General features: G+C 45.2%; 1 protein-coding gene across 1 annotated transcript; it reads right to left on the bottom strand.

Annotated features, from left to right (window-relative positions):
• Window positions 1–285: 285 nt before the first annotated feature.
• Window positions 286–20,695, bottom strand: COPA (COPI coat complex subunit alpha). Its single transcript, XM_068662570.1, has 33 exons — window positions 20,542–20,695; window positions 20,156–20,269; window positions 19,668–19,741; window positions 19,311–19,391; window positions 18,950–19,026; window positions 18,288–18,397; window positions 14,138–14,247; window positions 13,519–13,618; window positions 12,818–12,953; window positions 12,297–12,379; window positions 12,030–12,180; window positions 11,610–11,676; window positions 11,428–11,503; window positions 9,258–9,340; window positions 8,146–8,285; window positions 7,154–7,239; window positions 6,578–6,716; window positions 6,078–6,240; window positions 5,826–5,972; window positions 5,344–5,533; window positions 5,130–5,225; window positions 4,673–4,761; window positions 4,316–4,439; window positions 3,927–4,016; window positions 3,733–3,842; window positions 3,451–3,528; window positions 3,183–3,251; window positions 2,918–3,054; window positions 2,153–2,339; window positions 1,955–2,065; window positions 1,573–1,734; window positions 1,278–1,472; window positions 286–968 (listed from the first exon to the last, which is right to left on the bottom strand). The coding sequence occupies exons 1-33, from the start codon at window positions 20,579–20,581 to the stop codon at window positions 909–911; spliced, it is 3,675 nt and encodes a 1,224-aa protein (XP_068518671.1). The 5' UTR covers window positions 20,582–20,695; the 3' UTR covers window positions 286–908.
• Window positions 20,696–20,732: the final 37 nt, after the last annotated feature.

Genomic DNA, 20,732 nt, shown 5'->3' with positions numbered 1-20,732 from the left:
CAAATGGCACAACTACACATGGGAAGGTGAGGACAGGAGCCTTACCAGTGAGGACACTTTGAGCACAGGCAACAGCAGTTCCACACTAATAATTAGCAGAAGCAGCCCCTGCTGGCATGATTCATTATTTCAGTGCTGTGGCCTCCATTTTCTGGAAACTTCAGAACTCTTCAGATCTGGCAGCTTAACAGCACAAATGAGTGGGAGGTGGGACGTGAAAAGAGGAAATGTAATGTGGTATCTACTGTAAATCAGTAAGAACAACTAAGCTGCAGAACAGGAAGATCCAGACAGTCAATTTACTTTATTCGTGTTAAGAGGCAGATCATGTTGAGAAATGCTACCAGGACAACAAAACAGTCAACACTACCACTTGGTTGCCTAGCTGCTCTCCAGTCACTTCCGAGGGCAGCAGGGCTGTACCAGACAGTACCACCCTCTTTTGAGACCCAGGCTTGACTCCTCCTGCTGCCCAGGTTGCAGCAGGATCTTTGAGCGCTTCTTTTAGGAGCCCAACACTGAAGGACATGAGAGGCAGTCCTTGGCTCTTGAGCAGTTTCTATTGAGCACACTGTACTATACCAAGGTGTCAGCAAGAACCACATTCTATCTGCTGGGGAAAAAAAAAAAGCCTGGAAGCTATGGTACACAAAACATCACATCAGCTGGATCAGATGTGAAAATAGGATTCCAAGTTAGAAACAGGATCCCTACTTAGAAGCAGCAGAGAGGCTTGCTACAGCATTCCTGGGTGGGGAAGAGCAGTTAAGACACAGCACAGGCATAACTATGGTAAGGTGAAGAGATAACTAGAAGCTGGAATGGTGGGAGGTGAAAGTTTCCACGCTGTACTGTCAAACGGGACCATTTCCCTTTGATCCCACACCTCCCTGGGATGGGCACGTGTGCTAGCGGAACTGGAGTGGGCTGATCCGCAGCCCAATGACATCCTTGCCGATCTCTGTCACCTGAGGAATAAAAGGGAGATAATTAACGTTCAAAAGAAACAAAACAGCCCGACCCTGTATGTTGCCTTGACAGCCTAGATGGTTCTGAAGAACACACATTGCCAATCACTGCAATGTCAGTCCCTGAAGGGGATTTTTAAGCTACGCTGTATTTCACAATTCCCAAACTGCTCCACCCCAAATGCCAAGTTCCCTGCCACTGACCCAAAACCCACACTGACTTAAGTTAGGGGGACACAAGGGAGAAGCTGCTGGAATCCTCTCTAGCAGAAAACATCACAGACTGGGTTGCAACAGAGACTCCCTTACTGTTGTGACACGGCAGATCTGCCCCTGGAACTCAGGGCAGTAGCAGGCTCCACTAAGGGGACACTTCTCCACGGGCTTGCCACGATAGATGGGTCGGTAAGAGGCAGCACAGATGTCAAAGGGGTTGTGCATGTCATAGTTAAGCTGGTAGGTGTCAGTAGGATTCTTCTCACACGCTGACAAGATCTTGCGGGTCTGCAAAAAGCAACCACATCAACCAGAGGTGCAGCTAGGAAGCAGTCCAAATAGGATCTGCCACAGCAAATATTTCTGGCAATGCACCTCACAGACATACCTGCTGGGCCACCTCAGGCTTCGGACCCAGCTCTAGTAGCCGACGAGCAAAAGTAGCAGCTGTCTTGAAGTTTTTGAGTTTGAAGAAGAGGTTAAGTGCAGTGCGCAGTACCAAGATCATGTGGACAGGCTGCAGGTTGGAATGGGTGAAATAGGCAGCCATCTGCAGCGGGGACAAGGAGGAAAAGTGAGGATACAATCATTACCAAGGACGTGAGAAACTGGATGCCCTGAAAATGCTCCAAGAAACACACCGACCCCTCCCAGGTAATCACTGCCACATCTGCTTCGAAGGCAGGAAATAGAATTCAGGATTCCTGATGCATTTTTAAACCCACAGGCTTCTCCCAGGCACCCAGCGAGGAAATTCAGAGTTACTGTACCTCACAGACTCGCTTCTGGTGCTCCAGGGTCTCCTTAGGCAACTTCTTCCGCTCAATCTCCATTGAGAGTCCTACAATATACTCCCGACAAATGGCTATCAGCTGCTGGGCCTTTGAGAGAGAAAGATGGAGTCAAGCATTTGGCCTCCCGCCCCAGGGGCACGCTGACAATATGGACAGAAGAGATCTGCCCCTCACCTCAGCAATCTCCTGCTTGTTGTCCACCACCAGCAAGGGCACACTGAGCAAGATGGAGCGGAACTTCTCCACAGCCTCCTCAAACTTGCCAGCTGTAGTGAGCTGGTAGCACAGCTGCAAGCGCTGGATCAGGTCATTAAGCTTCAGTCCCACAGCAGGGAGAGCATTCTTCAAGCCAGCTTCTTTCCTGGGGGCAGAGAGGGGATGGGGATACAAGCAGGACTAATACAGGGGCCAGCAACAACACACCTGCATTACACAGTCAGCTCAGCTGCAAATATCAGCAACATTTTGACCCAGGGCCATGCTGTTTTTCTTGGCCATTAGCTTAGCATAAAAGGCACCTGTGCTTCCATTAGTTGTCACATTCAATGCCCAGCTCTCTTTTCATTAACACACTAGAAAAATCTGGCTCATTCTTCTACAGCAGTTTCCAGACACCACTAAAAATACACATCTGTGCTTCTCTAGACATCCCAAGGTTTGGACTAGCTTTGTCAGAGGCAGAGCATCAGTGATAGAAAACACAACATCCCGACTGCCTCACTCTGTTTTCACCAAAAAAATAATAAATAAATAAAAATAGCTCTTCAACATCTTAACATCTAACCATCAGCAGAAACATCCCACTAAAGATGGAACACACTTCCTATTAACATCCAGCAAACAGGAAGGCTCCTCCCTTCAGAACAGAGAGTGAAAGACACAGGGAGGTACATGACACCAGGAGAAGAGCACAGAAGAGGAACTAACGCAGTTGCTTACCAGTTGCGATGTGGGTATCCATACATGGTAGGGAGACATGGCAGGGCTTGGTAGGTCGTACGGCCACGGGCATAGGTCTGCAGGAACAGCTGCTTGTAGGGTCCAAAGTTTGTTACTCCTACCTGGTCATGGAGGAGCTGGAAAGAATACATTGATGTGCTGAGTAAAAGCTGTCCAGGGCCATACAGAAGCTGCAATCATCACTCAGGCTCACGGAACCTCTTACTTAACATTTTTTTCCCCAGGAACTCCAAGTGTAACTTACTCTCATTGCTGTCTCAAAGGAGCCTGCCAGAATGTGGTCAACAGGAAGCTGTGAATTGTTACACCACACCTACAATATGGGAAAAAACATACAAGAGGAGTTGTGCATGTGTACACATTTTTCTGATCTTACCCTCATCACCCCCCATGCCCCTTAGCAAGTTCCTGTGTTGTGCTCACAGGTGAATTTTAGTAAGGTCTAAACCTGAAAAAAGCACCAAAACAGAAAGAAAGCAGAAAGCTGAAAAATCAAAGATGTGTGCTGTTACCTGAGCTGGGCTGGTGCCCTTGGTGGGTGGCACGAAGAATCCATCCTCTCCCCCTCCTGCTGGACCAGCAGGAACATCCTGGGGGAAGACACAGAGCAGCAATTAGCGTGCAAGCTTCCAGCACCCAGATTATATCAGAGGTAGCCAAGCCTCTGATGAAGCCCATAATGCTTTTCCCCCCTCCCCAGCCCACCATGACTTGTCATTGCTTTCCTAAGTAACTAAAACTGGGCTAAAAGTGAGAACTCTCCCAAAAGCGTCATCGTCTCAACAGCCCCTTACCAGTTCAGGGGGAAGATCCAAATCTTCTTCAACTTCCCATCCACCTCCTTCTTCCTGCCCTTTACCTAGACCTTCCTCTCCAAAGCCTTCTCCAGCATCCACAAAGCCATCTGCATGGGGAGGGGGAAAAACAGTTAGAGCTCCTACACAGGCACATTTTCACTTCTGTAAGAAACACTTTTTAATTTACCCACCTTCATCCAGCTGCAATTCTGCATCTTCTCCCCAGCCTTCAGTGCCAACATTGTCAATATCAATGTCAGCAGCTAAGGCACCCCCTTTGCCTAAAAAAGAAGGACAGGATTATTTGTTTATTCATCTCTGAGTTGGACAGGTGTTAAGAAAAGAATTAAGTTAGGCCAGCATTCTCCCCTCCAATTACCAAACCCTATCTTGTGTTAAAAGGACAAAGATTTTGAGAAGATGTGCCGAGGATGGTGTAAATACCAAGCTGCAGTTCAGCCCCTACTAGTAACACACAGCAAATCTGGGGTTTAACAGCAACAGACCAGGAGCCACGGGAACAACTCTCTCTGTTCTGCATATCCCAACTTAATGTGACCTTCTAAGTATAAAGCAATACCTTTGCTAGCAATTGTTCCTTCAAAGAACCCCTTGGAAACAGTCAGCAATGGCCAGTTGGTATCCAGAGGCATGACAGGAGCAGGAGGCTGCAGCAGTTTTGCATTGGGATCAATGTCTGGAATCTGAGCAGAAAGGAGCAAAAAACAGCTAAAGGCCATATAAGGAAAATCCCGTTCTTTGACCTACCCACCTCCATGCAGCACAGTCTCAAGGTTTTGTTAAGTAGTGACAGAAAAGGAACATGGTGCCTCCCTCTCAGAAAGGGGCTGTCATGCCAGTCACACTAACACCATGTCCCACTGCCATCTTCTTCCCAAAACTGTAAGGTTCTTGTTCTGAAGCATTAGTCACTAACCGTTTCCTTTTCAGGATCAAAGGTTTCCTTCAGGTTTTCAGCTTCCTCATCCAGACCATGAGTCGCAGCCGTGAGATAGGCCAGGGACTCTGAAATTAAGTATAACAAACATGAGTGTGTGTTCTCTGTATTATGCAGAAAGAAAACCTCTCATACCAACAAGCATGACCACACTGTCAAAAGGAAAGATTAGCAGCACACATGTACCAAGGTGTAAAATTACAATTCTAGGGGCATCACTGGATTTAGGACTAGTGTGAGCAAGTGACTGACCACCTGAATATGCTCCAAGGTTGTTTCACATCTCCTGGATTGTATTGTGACTCTTGCGTTACTTTCTCTGTCCATCTCTCAGTAAGAGATTATGCTCATTTCTCTTCAGAAATTACTGTTCACCCCCAAAACCTCTCCAGCTGCTCCTCAGCCCAGAGAAACACGTTAGACTGACATTACTCACTTTGCCCACAGTTCTTCAGGATCCTCACTCTCTCTGCCACATCTCCTAGATACAAGGCATTCTGGTAGTGGCCACTCATATCCTTACGGATCTCAGCTAGACAGAAACAGGAAAAAAAAAAAGTCACAAAGAAGTCAGAGAAGTGTCCTTCTCTGGGATGCTGCTCATTCCCTCTGGGAGCGCAGCACATCTTAATTCATTCTCCTGCACTCACCTATCTTCATCATCTTCCGAAGCTTCTCCAGATTGCCAGTGATAAGATAGAGAAAGGATAGCCTATCAAAGTTCTTGGTGCGCTGGTAGCACATCTCCACAATCTGATGATTTCCCTGCAGTAATGCCACTTCTCCCAGTTTCTCCCAGCAATTCTTGTCATCCAGAGCCTTGGCTGCTTCCAGAGCAATCTAACAAGACAATTGATGCGGTTACAAGGTCAGATCTGAAAAGAAATGCTCAACACACAAGACTTGAGCTTGCTTCTCTGCCCCACCAAAAATACTATGAGGGTTTGCAGAAGCAGTTTTCTCTACAGGCTTCTGTTAATAACGCCCCTGATGAAAAGCTGGAGATTACAAAGTTCGCTGCACTAAATCATGCCTCGACGAGGGCCCGCACACACTTTAGTAGGGCAGCTATCATCCCCAAAGTGACGACCCAAAAGACATGCCCTTCTCCCACCACCATCTGCTACCTCACCTCAATGTTGCCACACTCCAGTGCCAGGCTGAAACGGGTCTTCTCGTCTTTGACAAAGTGCAGGGCCACCTCAGGGTAGCCCTTTTTCTGCAGGTAGGCAATGATGGACTGGCCCACAAGCTTAGCATTCCTCACCATGTGCAGCACCTGCAAAGAAAAGGCCCAGGCAGTGAAGCTGACACCACTCACAAGGAACGTCCTTGAACACTCAGGCTACGGCCAAGAAATAGTGCAGAGTTTCTCATGCCTCACCTCATCATACTTCCTGTTAATCAATGCCAGCTTGAATTTGAACTCTGTGGGATCAATGGTGAGGACCCTGGGGCGGCATTCTCTGTCCAGGCAGTACACGTTGTTCCCCTTCACACGGGTAACATAGATAGGAAGGTCCAGGGTGCGGATGATTCCATGATCCCTATGCCAACACACAGCACATGTTCACACCGTGTCTGTATGGCCACATCCCCTACCACAAAGGAGGCTCACTATGCTATTTTAGCCCTCAAGCCCCAGTCAGATGAATAGAGCAGCCACCCAAGCCAGCAATAAAACACTAATGCATAGGGTAAGCAACCAAACATGAGCCAGGAGCATCTATTTAGCTCTAACTGTCCTGGGGACCATCCGTACTGTAAAAGTGGAGTTGCACCAGCACTAACTTTGGCATCTGCCAAACAAACAACAAAATAAAAACACTGGTAGTCTGCACAAGGGCAGCCAGTTCAAGGGCTCTGTTTGACTCTCAGACTTACCCTGTGGTGACAGCATATTTGATGTGGTTGCTGGTGGTATAGATGAAAACACCACTTTCATCCCAGGCACCGCTCTTGACACGGATGTTTTCGTGGATGTTACACAGGGATTCCAGCTTTCTGTTGCAGATCATGATGGCTGGAGACAAAAACAGGAAGGAGGAGGATCAGGTAACTCTGCTCTTAAATATCTGACTCTGACTTAAAGCTTCTCTCTTCCACAGTCCCAGAAATAGGGACTATATTCAGATTTGGACATTAAGGAGATGATAGTAACCACAACAAAATTGTCACCATTTGCCTTTTTTTTTTTTTTTTTTTTTTAAGACGGAATAGCTGATCCTTTTTGAGGAATATAGCAAATCATCTGTTCTATAAGCTTGCAAAAAGGTTTTGCTGAAGAGAAAAAGCAGCAGGGCTCGCACTGTGAATCCGTCTGCAGCTGCACCTTCACCACTAGACACAGCACTGAGCAGTTACTCTAGCAGATCATGAACACAGAAACATTCTCCCAGCCAAGGAAGGACCTGGCGTGCACTGGGATCCAGGTGAAATACTGCAGCCGCCCCTGCTTACCATGCTTGGCCAGCAGAGCTACGTGGGACATGTCAGCCGACCAGATGACGTATTTCACCTTGGAGATCTTCACCGAGGCCAGAGTCCTGGAAAAGGACAGCACTGACGTTAGAGTTGAACAATCTGCCTCCACAGCAAGCTCTATTATCAGCTACCAGTCTCCAATACACCGAGCCCAATTTGCAGATGCTCTGAATCCTCTTTATGCATTTCTGAAGCTACAAAATCATGCAACAAAACTCAGTGTCTCCCTAGTTCAACAAAACAAAGCTTTCTCCATGCCTATGCAATAACAAACACATTTGGGGTGACAACTGACTTGAAAAACATGGAGATGATTAAAGATGGTTTTAATAGAACAAAGGAAATAAGGTATTTACAGGTAACGTTTGCTTTAATAAATTTATCCATAACTTTCCCAACAATACTAGAAAGGCAAAGACATAGAGATAAGGAAATGAAACTCCAGACAAATTCTGGGACATAAGCAATCAAGACACACTGCATTTATCTGCTGCTAATCCAGAACCTTCTCAAGCTGACAATGATGGCCAAGAGCACCAGCTACTTGTCTTTCTTTGTGGCTAGCAACACATAACCAGTACCAACGTGCTATAATATTCCAATTTAAGAGCATTTTGAACAGATATAAAACCTAAGGGACAAGGCATCAGGCAAGCTTAGCTCGACTGAGTATAGGGTTTTTGATTTCTTTCCACTTTTATAGTACCCGATTCTGTAGTCAGAATTTATAAGGATATGGCACACATCTCCCTGTGATCAATGGCACAACGCCTGCAGCATAAACTGCACCTTGGCTATGTTTACACTCTGCTCTCCCTAACAGTTGTTAGCCATGGTTTGGATCAGTCTGACACAGCCTGCAGCTGATGCTGAATTCTGGAGTGCATTAATAGCTATTACTTGTCCCTAGAGGGCACACGCCAACAGGATTACAATATTAAAACTTCCCCCAGCAGACTGGATCTTACCGCTTCTGCTGCACGTCAAAGAGGGTGATGGAGTCTGCATCTCTCAGTAACAGGTTCCCTGTGCCAGCATAGAAAATCTCATCACAGTTCGGCACCTGCACCTTCTTCGTGATCTCATTCTTCAAGTTTTTGATTAGGATCTGCCATTTGATGAGACGAAAACGAAACACAGCAACACAGGGCAGTCAGATAGAATACACAAAGAAATTTAGGATTGTTTTAGCTCAGAATTTTTGTATAGCTGAACCTCAAGAGCCCAAATTAAATACAAAGCCTTTCACAAGACAGGATCAGACATTATCCTTCCGGAAAATCCAACAACTTAAGTTTACCAGGGCACAGACATAGGAGTGCGAGCTTTCCCTTTAGCCCCACTGCTGTTGTTGTCAGCTAGCTCATATAATTTTCAAGTGCACTCTACATTGAGCATATGAACAAAGTAAATATGAAGGGAAGGAGGGTGGGCAAATACAGGGTAAATAAAGGAGATGAGGAAGTTGAAAAGGGAGAACTGCGAAGAGAGGAAGGGAAGGCAGAGAGGAGTAACAAAAAAATTAAAAGAAGCTTTAATATACTAGGCAAAAAAAAAGTACTGAATCAGATACAAAATAAGTAGATAAATATTCTGCATTGGGCAAAGCGTAAGGCTTATTTCCCTTTCTGCCAAGTAAACTGAAGCAGGAAGAACTTTCCATGACTTACTTTCCCCTTTCTTTCTCCTATTTCACTCCACAAGTGAGATCAAAGACCTTTATAAAAACTAACCTGCTTTTTCAGCATTTTCTCATTACTTGCATGCTATGAAAGCAACCCGGGTGGCTTCACAGCCCTGTTCTGGTCAGCTGTCATTTCTGAGCTCACCTGCAGTAGCAAGCTTCCAGCAACTAAGACGGCATTTACCGTAAGTTAAATAATATTTCAGCTCACTACATTTTCATTGTATTATACTTCTTCATGTGTATCCGCAGCTCACTTTCTATTGAGATTGCCTTGCCAGTCTATGTGGATCTCCAGTAATTCTGTTAACCCAATCTCCCACTATTCCATTTGCATGTTTCCAAATGACAATATACCCCGTTAAAAAGATGACCCTATTAAGCCTGTCCCCTTACCGAATGCATTCGATCCAGGACTGCAAAGCGGTTACGAGCTACCCACACAGCTGTTAGCCCGGAGGAACGTTTCCCTTCAGGGGCTAGGGAGAGAAAGACGCAGGCAGTGAATAAAACCTCTGGCAGGCTCTTATGGCAACACATTAGTCAGTCTTGTTTGATCCCATCTTGGCTGTTGTAGCTGCTTCCTACTAATTCATGTTTAACCTGAGGCTATTCGCAAGACTCATTTCCTCCCCCAATGTCCTTTCAGATCGCAGCGTGGCCAGCGCCAGCCCTTCTCTCCAGCCAAGGCACAAGACAAGTGGCTGTCTGTACCGCCAACGCCACTGCTTGGCGCTGAAGCGGGCCATCCTGGGCGACAGCACAGTCTGTCAAGCTAACGAGCAGAGCCTTGCTGGCCAAACAAACCGAGCAGCGAGGGTCCCGGCTTCAATGTAAGCCCCCCTCCCTCTCCCCCCTGCGAACTGACATAACGAGCTGGAGGAGAAAGGCTGCACTCTGAGCAGCACGCAGCTGTTCTCTCAGTTTTAAAATGCTAATACAAACACAGCGCTCTGCATGTCAGACACACATAAAGAACCACGCCGCAGGATTTTTCAGATGCAGAGAAGGTTTTGAAACAGGAGAAGGGAACAAACAAGAGAGGAGAGAGTTGCTACTGTTTTGGTAAAACAAAATTTCTTCTTCTTTAGTTCCCAATCCCCTTTCTCTCTGGTCCTCCTGGTGCTCAACACAAATGTTTTTGCAGACCCACCCACAAGACTTGTGACTCTTTTAAAAGCACAGTACTGTTTGTGACAGATCTACAGCCGAACAAATGACTTAAACCTGACTGCCTCAGCTCTCAGTTACTACCCTACGCAAGAAAGACTGGTCTAAATTCAATTTCCAGCTCTGCTTAGGGTTTTCTGATGGCAACTTCACCTGTTTTTCTGAATCACCACAAAGCAGTATTTTTACTGGCTTTAAATCTTTAACAGTGGCTGTGCCTCACTCAGAAAACAACTGATGTATTTATTTTACCTAAAAGATTATTAAAGGGTGATAAGGAAGTTTAGCTTCCCTTGTAGGTCAGGTAAATAAACTGAAGGGCATGAGGATGAAAAATCCAATGCACGTGTTAAATATCTACATTACAGACCAGGGAAATCATGAGAACTCTGCATACACAGCAGTTTGTTAAAGAAAATATTTATCAGCTAGTAGAATTACATGCTGTTCTTGAAAACACATTAAAGGTGCTTAGTTTTCATGAGGCCTTGACACCTTCTTCAGAAGAGGATAAAACCTCTTCTGGAATAAACCCTTTCCTCTCTAAAAGGGAGGCACAAGCCAGGTGTCCCCAGACAAGTCAGCTTTGAATGACTCAGTCAAAATTAATATTTATAATATCCTCAGTAGCATTTCATCTATATAAAGTTACCAAAAAGCTCCCTTTCTCTCTCTTTCCAAATATACCTGCTGACTGTACTCAGCAAAGAAACCATCCCTTCATTAGATCTGCAGAAATCAATAGATGTGAGAACAAGTGAGCTGGATTCCAGTCTAACACATTCATCACTCCCACTCATTTCGAAATCTTTACTGCCATGACGACAGAGGCAGGAGAAACCAGCTGGAGTTTCAGATCCCAAATGGAATTCACAGTTAGGAGAAAGAATTTTTTTCTTTTCCTAAATCATGTTTTGACTTGTAAATTGCACAAAACTGATCTGGAATTTGCCGAGAGGAAGAATGAGCACTGGCACCCTGGCACTGTCACTTTTACAGCCACTTTTCAGAGTATAAAACCTCTTCGAACAAAACATATCTGGTTAAAATCCATCTCTGTTGACAAGCCAGGAATGCTGCCTGCTGCGTCGAAAGGGAAAATGGAAAGTTACTAATAACAAAATTATAAAATATATATTTGTAGCAGTAAAAGTTTGGGATGAACATGAATTTTTCAAGTCAGTGTCGTGTGATATAGTAAGCAGGAAGCCTGCCAAATGATGTGTGCTGCAGGGACATTGGGAAACATGAAGAAAAAAAAATCCAATGGGAGGCTTACAAAAATGAAGCTTTTTTATATATAATACACACACAGTTGGAGAGAGGAGGAGGAGGAGGAGACAGCTATACAACAATAAACACTCAGAGGAATAATGTGAAATAAGAAAGTGCTTACCATCCGGATTTTGGGAATCTGCATCCTTGGGAATGGTGTATAGATCATAAGTACTGTTCTCCAAGTTGCTGGCTCTCTGCACAAAGATGGGGGGAAAATTTTCAAGGTAGGATTTCAGAGAACGGCCATTCACAGCCTCATGAAACGTTCTTTAGCACGTTACATAGCAAAACTTGACTTACTGTGCAGAGAAGGACAGCGTTCTCAGCTGGGTTGTACGACATGTTGAACACAGGGAACTTGGAACCGCTGAAGAGAAGTCATAAATAAAAGAAAGTTACAGTGAAACCAGATTATTTCTAACAGTCATCTTCATGTTATTTTTTTTTTTTTTTTTTAAATAAACAGAGTGCCAAAAAAAAGCTGTTTTGATGAATTTCCCAAACCACCTGGAAACACTGTAAGAACACCACCATTTTATAAACAAAAGCTGGCATTTCAGTCTGAATTACTGCAAACTTAAAGCCAGTTACAAAAAAAAAAAGTTACATCTATGCAGAATGTGACAATCTGACCTACCTGTAAGTGAGAAGTGAGGAACTAACAAGGGATTAAAGATACTAGCAATGCCTTTCATAATATGCTAAGCACTCATCTCTTACCTTCGCAGCTGCATGACAGCAACATCTTTGGAACTGTTAAAATCAAGCTGGCGGAGGAAACGGTCCTTCACATAATACAGCATGTTCCCGTGCACAGCATAAGCAGGCCGCTCACGCTCCAATTTGAATACAATCATGCCACCGTCATGGCCTGGGAAAAGGCATACAAGAATTCAGACCTGAATTAAATCCTGTGGGTTTTCTTATTATGGAGATACCAAGACCAAGCCCTTCGATGCTTTTTTTTGTTTTGTTTTGTTTTTTTACCTGCAGCAAAGAGGTTGAGGTTGGGATGAGCTGCCAATACCCAAAAGCGATCGTGATCACGGCGAAAGGTCTGAACACCCGTGCTAAACATGCAACATAAGAAATAAGGAATGTAAAGAAAATGGAAACTCTGCTGTATGCTCCAGGTCCCCAAATAAAGATCCCAAACTTCAGACTGATCTCTAGCATTCAGCATGGGGAGACTACACAGAGTTCAGAACACTGTATTCATAACCTTCTGTCAAATAATATATTCTCATTTAAAGTATTTGCAGCAGCAACACCACTAGACAAGCCAGTCTTCTTCCACGTGCCTTCAGACAATTATAAGCCTTGCCCATAAAATGCATCTCAAAGGGAGAGCAAATATGAAAAACATTTCTTTCTCAGTAATTATCAAACGTTAGAACTAATGTTTTAAAAAGTTCTGGTATTTAGTTTCTCTAAGAATAACTGTAGGCCTCTCACATGTGTAAAAGCTTCCACAATAAGGCTGAGGCAGACGCCTGACATGCACTAACCGTTTTGACATATCCCAGACACGGATGCTTTTGTCTTCTGAATTGCTGAGGATCAGTTCCTGTCGGGGGTGGAAGACAGCACACGAGACATTGTTGTAATGTCCTCGGCAAGTGTCAACCTCCCAGGCCTTGGATTCTAACCAGAAGTGGAAAAGAAAGAAGAAAATAATGCTTAAATGGGTTAAGCTATTCCACAGGAGAAATGCAGCAAACACCTTAATGAAGTGGCCTCTATCAGCCTATTACTAAACCATTCCCTGTAATTTATTTTTGTGATGTTTAACTGCTAGCACAGCTTGCCTGAGAAACAGATAAACCAGATTTCCAAAAAGGTGCAAAGAATTTTATATAGCTTAGCTGGACTGAGCTGGCAAAAGGGCATCCATTCCTGGTGAAGTGCTTCTCATTCTAGAATCATCTCCCTTTCTTATTTCATTGGCACGTAATCAAAAAACTTTTCTGTTCCTACAAACCTCTGCTCAGCAGTGCATGCAAATCAAAAGAAGCTAGAAGTGTGTGCTAGGGAACTGAGCCCTCTTCAGATTGCAAAAGCCAACGCTGTTTGGGATTATTTACCACTGTGTCCTACATACATGCTTGCAAAATGTAAATTATCTTCAGGTTCAGCCTACAAACGCTCAAACACATTTCAATTCTTTACACCCTTCTTCCCAAGTGTTCCCCCTGGAGAATCCACTTACCATTCATCCGCCAGATCTTCACTTGTCGATCATCAGCTCCTGATACAATAAGCGGCATTGTGGGATGGAAGGCAGCCCAGTTCACCCCACGATCGTGGCCCTACAAGGGGAAAAGAAAACAGTCACTTGAAGCAGGTTACTGACTGAATGTAATGAGCAAAGGAAAAATGAAGTGACAAGACTGCAGACAGTCTTGCCAAGATGCAGCTCTCGCTATTTTCTGTATGCCATGCTGCTCATACCAAATGCTTAGACAGACTTTGCCCACGGTAATGAGCTTTGCAGATACCATCCTTCACCAGCAGAGCAGGCACCACTTCCCAGCTTTAACAAGCCATTACAGAATGCTGCTTCCAGTAACACAAGGCAATAATAATGTCTGCTATTTAATGGAGCTTTTAGCCATACAGAGAGAACGGTACTCGTTAGGTTTCAGTGCAAACATCTCCAGATTTCAATTTACAAAATTCTTGGAGCACATAACTCCACTGAGCTGAGGCTGGTATTTTAACTCTTTTTCATCTGCTATTTTTCTGGCCTTTTAGAAAGTCATTTGGGTCACAAGGATTTTATTACACAAATCTGAAAAAGCTGTAGAGCACACACACTGACACTGTACCTCAAGAACGTGCTTCACAACTGCATCTGTTGTCCCAAACAAATCCACTCCAGTTATTCCCCTGACATCCGATTCCACAGCTCCAGGGGACAGGTTCTTCTTCCTTAGGCCTTGAAGGACAAAGGGGAAGGAGAAACAGGGTGGAGGAAGCAAAAATTATGTTGATCATAGCAACGTTCCTTATCCAGAAACAAGTTGAGTGCTATCCCATGTTGTTTATATACATCTTCAGGTGGAAAGTGAGAACTTGAAAGAGTGAAAGAGGGTGAGAAATATCCAGGACTCCCTTCCACTTCCTCCAAAAGCACCAGCTCAGATTAGACATACCAAAAAGGAAAGTCTGCAATGCAGTACACCACTCAAGGGATCACCTCAGCTCACTGGGACACAGACAGTGGCACTTCAGCAAAGGACTGAGGCATTCTGATTTCTCTTCCTCTCATTCCTCCTTCACTGAATTGAGCTTGCAGCTTTCAGGGGACTTTTCAACCATGCCACTCTGCCCAAATCCATAATCCTGAGGTCATCAATCTGCCTGGGCACAGGATATTTTGGGGAGCTAAAACTATAGCAAAAAAAGCCTGTTCTTGATTCTGAAGAACATTAAGTTTTCCATATTAAAACAGACCTACTTCAAGCCATTCCTCATTAAAATTCAACGTAACGCTGTATGGAAAGAAATGAAAAGAGCCTCTCATCTGCCAGTGCACAGTGAAAGACTGTACATAAAACGCTAAAACAAAACTTAGAAAATACCCTTTTAGATTCAAAAGCACTTGGCCTCAAAAAGCTATCATGGAGTTTATAGAGTAAGAAAAATCTGTCTAGGATAAATGCAGAATTGCACTGCTATGGAGACCAACAGAGAGGGAAGTACAAGAAGAGAATAAATGATACAGAAGGCAAAAATTATTTTCTAGTTGCAATTCTGATTCCCACACTACTCAGATTAGCAGCTCAACCTCTCAACAAACCCTTCTGCGAAGTTAGGCTGATGAAATGACCATGATAAGCAGAGCCTCACAGCACAGCATGAACGCTCAGCACACTGAGGGAGGTGCACACACAGATGGTCCAAGTAACGATGATGAACTTGAATGGCTGAGTGGAAACTTCTACAAAGCTGGCACAAACCACCCCAGAAAGGAGGAATAAAACATATATAACCCAGAGAAGGCGAGCGAAGAAACGTAGGATTTTCAGAAGAGAAAATACTTGAGCCTTTGACAAGCCAGTGAAACAGGACTGGAACACAAGTGGAAAATTTCTGGCATAACTGCACAAATCTAAGGAAAGGCAGAACACTCACAGAACACAGCAGCTTCCTGTGTTGCTCTGGGGAGGGAGCAGGGACAGAGAGGGGACTTGCAGCAGAAAGGCAGATATTAGGCACTCTAAGGACAGCTGTTTAGAAGAACAAAAAAAAAAAACTGAAGAGCAGACTCGGATGGACATGCACATGAGCACTCAGAAGAGCAGGTATTAGAACAACCAGAGGAAAAGGGGCAACATACTACTGGTGAATTACACGTTGTAAGTTAGGAGAGAAGGAGAAAGAGACCAGGGAAGCATCAGGACACTCCTGGCACCCATTTTCTGGAACACATGGCTGATGTGACAGCACTGACCTACAGGCAGATGGCCCTCTACAAATTCTTTTCTTCTATCATCTTCCTCACAATTCAGGCCTTATACCTGAGGTCAGTAACCCACCCAAGGTGGAAACTAAAGAGGGCTCTTGGGTACTGACTACACCCTTGCTGGGCTTAGGTTCATTCTGGCCCCTCCAATCCACCCACATTCAGTAGACGAGCAGAAAAGTGAAGTGGGGGCTGAAGTTGTACCAAAGGTTTCGCCAGCCATCACCACAAATGCACATAAGGTGGTGCTCAAGGAGAGGCACTCCAGATCTGCAGGTGCCATCTGGGGACTTCCAGCAGAGGTCCTTCCAGTCCCAGGGTGCTTCAGCAGCACCAGCCCAAACCCTGAGGTGATCCTCACTTAAGCACGCCACCCAGATCGACTAAACAGAGTCCTGACAGAACAAGGGCATTTTTTTGCCAAGCGACAGACATCAGTTATTTGGCAACCAAGAGGAAGGTTAAACAGGAGTTGGTGCGTGGTGTTAAAGCGCAGACAGAAAGCACTCCGATCAGAGTAAGACCACTAGCATCCTCCTCACTGGTTAATACTTAAAAAGAAACAAGAGAAAAACAGATTATTTTGTAGATTTTGTAGGTTAATATCAGCCACATGAGCAATGACTTCATTCCACAGCACAGGTGAACAGTTCAGTACAAATGTTCATGCTTTTTAATATATAAACAAGCTTATTCTGACTGCATTCACACTCTCTCTCAGCAGAATAGCAGGAAATAGACCCTTCCACCTCCACCTTATTTGTTTTACATTGAAAGTCCTTTATCAGCAGGTTTCAAATCAAAGAACAGTAAATTTGTGGGAGTTCAGAACTACAAGGCAGTCTTCACCCTGGTCTGGTCTGGGTCATGCTCCTCATCCCTCACTCTGCCACAGCTGCCATCAAAGCTGAGTTTTGGGAGGAAGAATGTGGAATACGACCTTTAAATTCATTTAACTGGGGGCATCAAAGAGCCAGTACTAAAAACCCCAAAGCCTGATGAAAAATAATCCCACTGATGTCAGCAGAAGCTGCAAGTTATAAGCAGCACTCAGAAATGGAGTTAAAGCTCAACATCACATGATGCTCTCTCTGATTAGGATTATATGGATAACAGGAATCAGACAAAATGTGGAAATAACCATTTCCAGCAGGCTGCTAGAGCCAGAACAGAGTCCTGCTGAGGACAGAAGTCATTTTGGGGAAAAAACTTTTTGGGGGGAGGAAAAAAAAAAAAAGTACTATTTTCAATCTGTTTAACATCTACCCGTGTCTTTCTCCACACACTAATATTCCTGCAGTGTCGTGTCTGACTGGAGCGACAGCTGAGTCAATAATTCAGCATGTCTCTAAAACCCCTCATCACATCAACTGAGAGGAAAAAAAAAAAAAAAAAAAAAAGCCCTGTACCATCTCCAAACCAATTTGGCAGCTGGAACTCTGCTGAGAGAGAGCGTTTGTGGGTGAATGCAGCAGCAACGCTTCCTAGCAGAATAGCTGTTAAACTCCCCGTGCTGGCAGTACGGAGAGGGGGACAGGTTTTAAATAACCAGGATATCCTGTCCCCAGCCCCTACTGTTGACACAGCTGGCTGTGTCTGAGCGTGTACTACAAATAATGCAGCATGCCCAACCAAAACTGCAATGGCGAGAGCGGCAGGGCCATGGTCTGTCTCTAGAATAGCTTAATCTGTAACACCACCAGTACTGCCTCCCACCAGTCCCTTCTCCACCTATTTTCTTGGCTTCTAGCTTTTCATTTATGGATCCTACGTGATTCCATTGAATCACCTCGTAGCCTTAGGCATAACCTCAGAAACAGCTAAGATATCAGCAAAGGACTTTGGACTTCTGACTTGCAACTCCTGCTCTGATCCCCAGGCCACGCCTTGCTTTATAAAAGACAAGCAGACTGGACGATGAAGAAATTCCTAATGTTATCTTCCCGTCACGATCCACAATTAAACCACCAAAAAGATCCCCTGCCTATTGTGCAATGGGTATTGAGGCCTTTTTATCTTTATCTGAGAACAAATGACTTACTGCTGCCTCCAACAGATTTTGAAAGGGATAAAGGTGATCCAGAAAGTTTTATAATTTTCCTACAGGTCTTGCACGTTGGCAAAGCTGATCAGCTGACAGCACCATGCCCATTTTGACAGCAATACTTGTCACCTATGTTGGCTATAAAATCCAACTCTTAAAGAGTTTTTTGGGGCTGCACAAACCTAAAGCTGACATCTACTGTTGTAGAAGGTTGCTTCAAGCATGAAGTTGGACTAGATGAGCCCCAGAAGTCCCTTTCAGCCAACAATCTACAGCTTCTTGAAAAATGAGAGGACTAGATCCCTGCCAAACCCCTAATGTTCTTCCTGAGGCTCCTAGAGCTGACAGGCTACTCTTTCTGCTCTCAGATCAGAACCAACTTTTTTCCTGCCTCGTTTGGCTTTCAGCAATTGCAGTTTTGAAGTGGGCTTTGCCACCGGACACCCCCTTGATCTGGGCAGCTCACCAGAAATATCCCAAACGCGCACAGTCTGATCCAAGCTGGCTGACACTACCAGGTCCTCAGAGGGGTGAAACTGGGCACACATCACATAGTGGTTGTGTCCTGTCAGCACACTACAACAAAAAGGACAGAAAACGCCATTTAAACATAAAGTATATTAGCACACGCTCTGATTTGCACCAACAGCAATGAGCTCGGTCTCAGAAGGGACAAAGAGGAATATGGTTGATAATACTTGGAAGGGAAATTCAAAAAGGGAAGGAAAATTCTCTTCAAGAATTATCACAGCTGCTGAACACAGCTGTTCTTAATAGGAATATTGAAGGGCTGGCTCGCTGATAACAGTAACTTCATAGGTATCAACACTGCTGCATCTTTTTTTAACTTCAAAAAATGTCCAACAAAACAACACCGGAAATTACAAATGTGCTTAGTAGGATCAATGTAAGTGAGCAAAAGTCATAACTGACAGAAATCTTCATTACTAGTCTGTTTGGGTTTTTTTGTTTTTTTTTTGTTTGTTTGTTTGTTTGTTTTTTGTCAGCTCTGGTCTTTCAACTAAGCACAGTTTGAAATATCAGTATCATCTTCCACTTGAAAACAACAAATGAGGATAGCTCGCACCCAAGCCCTACAGTTATTTTTAAAGCATCCACTGATTTTACCAGACGCAAGTTCTGGACTGCCAGTTCCAAACTCGAATGGTCTGATCATCAGAAGCACTCAAAATCCACGGATATTCCTAAAAAGACAAAGTAGTTTGCATCTGAAATAATACACACACACACATTCCCTCCTTCCAGCATTTTTCAGTTGCCACCCAAAATTACCCTCATTTTATTTTATTTTACTAAAGATCTAGGGGCAGAATTTATGCGTCTTACACCTCTAAAAAGGACCACGCCTGTACTTTTTGCTTTAGCAGAGCTTCCTTAGCAAAGATTCCCATCCAAGGAAGGAAAAGAGATTTCCACTCACACAGGACAAACACAGGCACACATCGGGGTGAGTATTAGAGGAGCTTACGTGGTGGAAGAAGGTGGTGCGGATGTAATCCAGGTGTCCCAGCAGAGTGAAAAGGCAGCGGCGCAGTTTGTAATTCCACACCTGAGCAACACAAAAGCAGCACAATGAGGGTACGTGCCCCATCCAGCTGGATTTATTTGTGCTTTCTCACAATAGGCTAAAGATTTTAGTCTTCTAGGTCACCTACAAGCCTCTCCCTCTTCCAGTTTAAGATATTTCTAATGCAAGCCATAAAAAGTCTTCAACTTGCTGCAATTACCACTCATTCCTCTGAAACAGCAGAATCATATTTCCTGAAAAATTCCCACCCCAAACAATTCCTTTTAGAGAAAAACTGTAAAAGGAGTAAAAGGTTACCTTTATTTTGTAGTCATCGCCTCCAGAAACAAACAGGGGCTGCTGTTTGTGGAAATCAATCCCTCGAACGGGTCCTATTAATAGGAAGAGAAGGTTGAACAAGGCAGACAACCAACAGCTGGAACAGTCCCTTACATCCCACAAAGAAGGTATTTCGCACTCCCTATTACATTTTTTGCTGCAGAGAAGTTAAAAGGTTCAAAGCAACAAGAAACCACCTTATAGAGTATGGTATCTCACTCCTAAATGCCATTCTTTTCATCAGCATTCTTGCAGAAAAACGTCGCAAAGCACACAAACCCTTTGCACTTACACCTACAAATTTATTTCTACACCAGAAACGAACACCGCCCCCCTTTATTTCTGTGAAAGCAGCGCTCAGAAAGCATCGAGCTGGCCACGGGGTGTAACACCCACCGCCTGCAGCCCCACAGAACCGCTCAGCCCTGCTCCTGCCCCTCACACCACCCCCCTCACCCCCCACTGACCATCGTGCTCGTCGAACTTGTCGATGAGGGTGCACATCCGATAGTCCCACAGCTGGATGACGCCATTGTGCAGGCTGGTGAGGATCCAGGGCCGCTTCGGGTGGAAGCTGAGCCCTGCCGAGGCAGGGAGAGAAGGAATGAAGGGATCAGACCGTGACAGGGCACCCAGCACACCCCCAGGAGCCCCCTCGGGAACGCCCCCACCCCCAGGAGCCCCCCTTCAGGACCCCCCTCAGGACCCCCCAAGCAGGCCCAGGAGGCCCCAGAGCCCCCCTCAGGACCTAACCCCCAGAACCCCCAGAGGACCCCCGGTGCTCCCCCCGCAACCCAGCCCCATGACTCCCAGATCCCCCCTGAGTCCCCCGAGCCCCCCCCCCGGCCGCCACCTTTCACCCGGGCCGATTTGGTCTCGAACTTGGTCAGCATCGCGCCCCCTCCACCGGCCGCCTCCTCCGCCCCGACCCCTCCACGTCGGCGTCCCGGAAGCGGCCCCGGCTTCCGCTTCCGCCTCGCCGACCAACGAGACGCGGTCCTCCCAGGCGGCATAGAGCGGCTTCCGGCGCCATAGAGCGGCTTC

The sequence above is a fragment of the Anas acuta genome, chromosome 28, assembly GCF_963932015.1.
Source record: "Anas acuta chromosome 28, bAnaAcu1.1, whole genome shotgun sequence".
Classification (NCBI taxonomy): Eukaryota; Metazoa; Chordata; class Aves; order Anseriformes; family Anatidae; genus Anas; species Anas acuta.
This window is presented reverse-complemented; position numbering and strand designations above follow the sequence as displayed.

What these genes read in the sequence shown, in the direction of transcription:
- COPA (XM_068662570.1), bottom strand. Translation starts at nt 20,581, where the DNA reads ATGCTGACCAAGTTCGAGACCAAATCGGCCCGGGTGAAAG. An exon ending in GCGATGACTACAAAATAAAG is followed by an intron (nt 19,392 to 19,667) that starts GTAACCTTTTAC and finishes TGTGTTGCTCAG; the next exon opens with GTGTGGAATTACAAACTGCG. An exon ending in ACAAGCAGGAGATTGCTGAG is followed by an intron (nt 2,066 to 2,152) that starts GTGAGGGGCAGA and finishes TCTCTCTCAAAG; the next exon opens with GCCCAGCAGCTGATAGCCAT.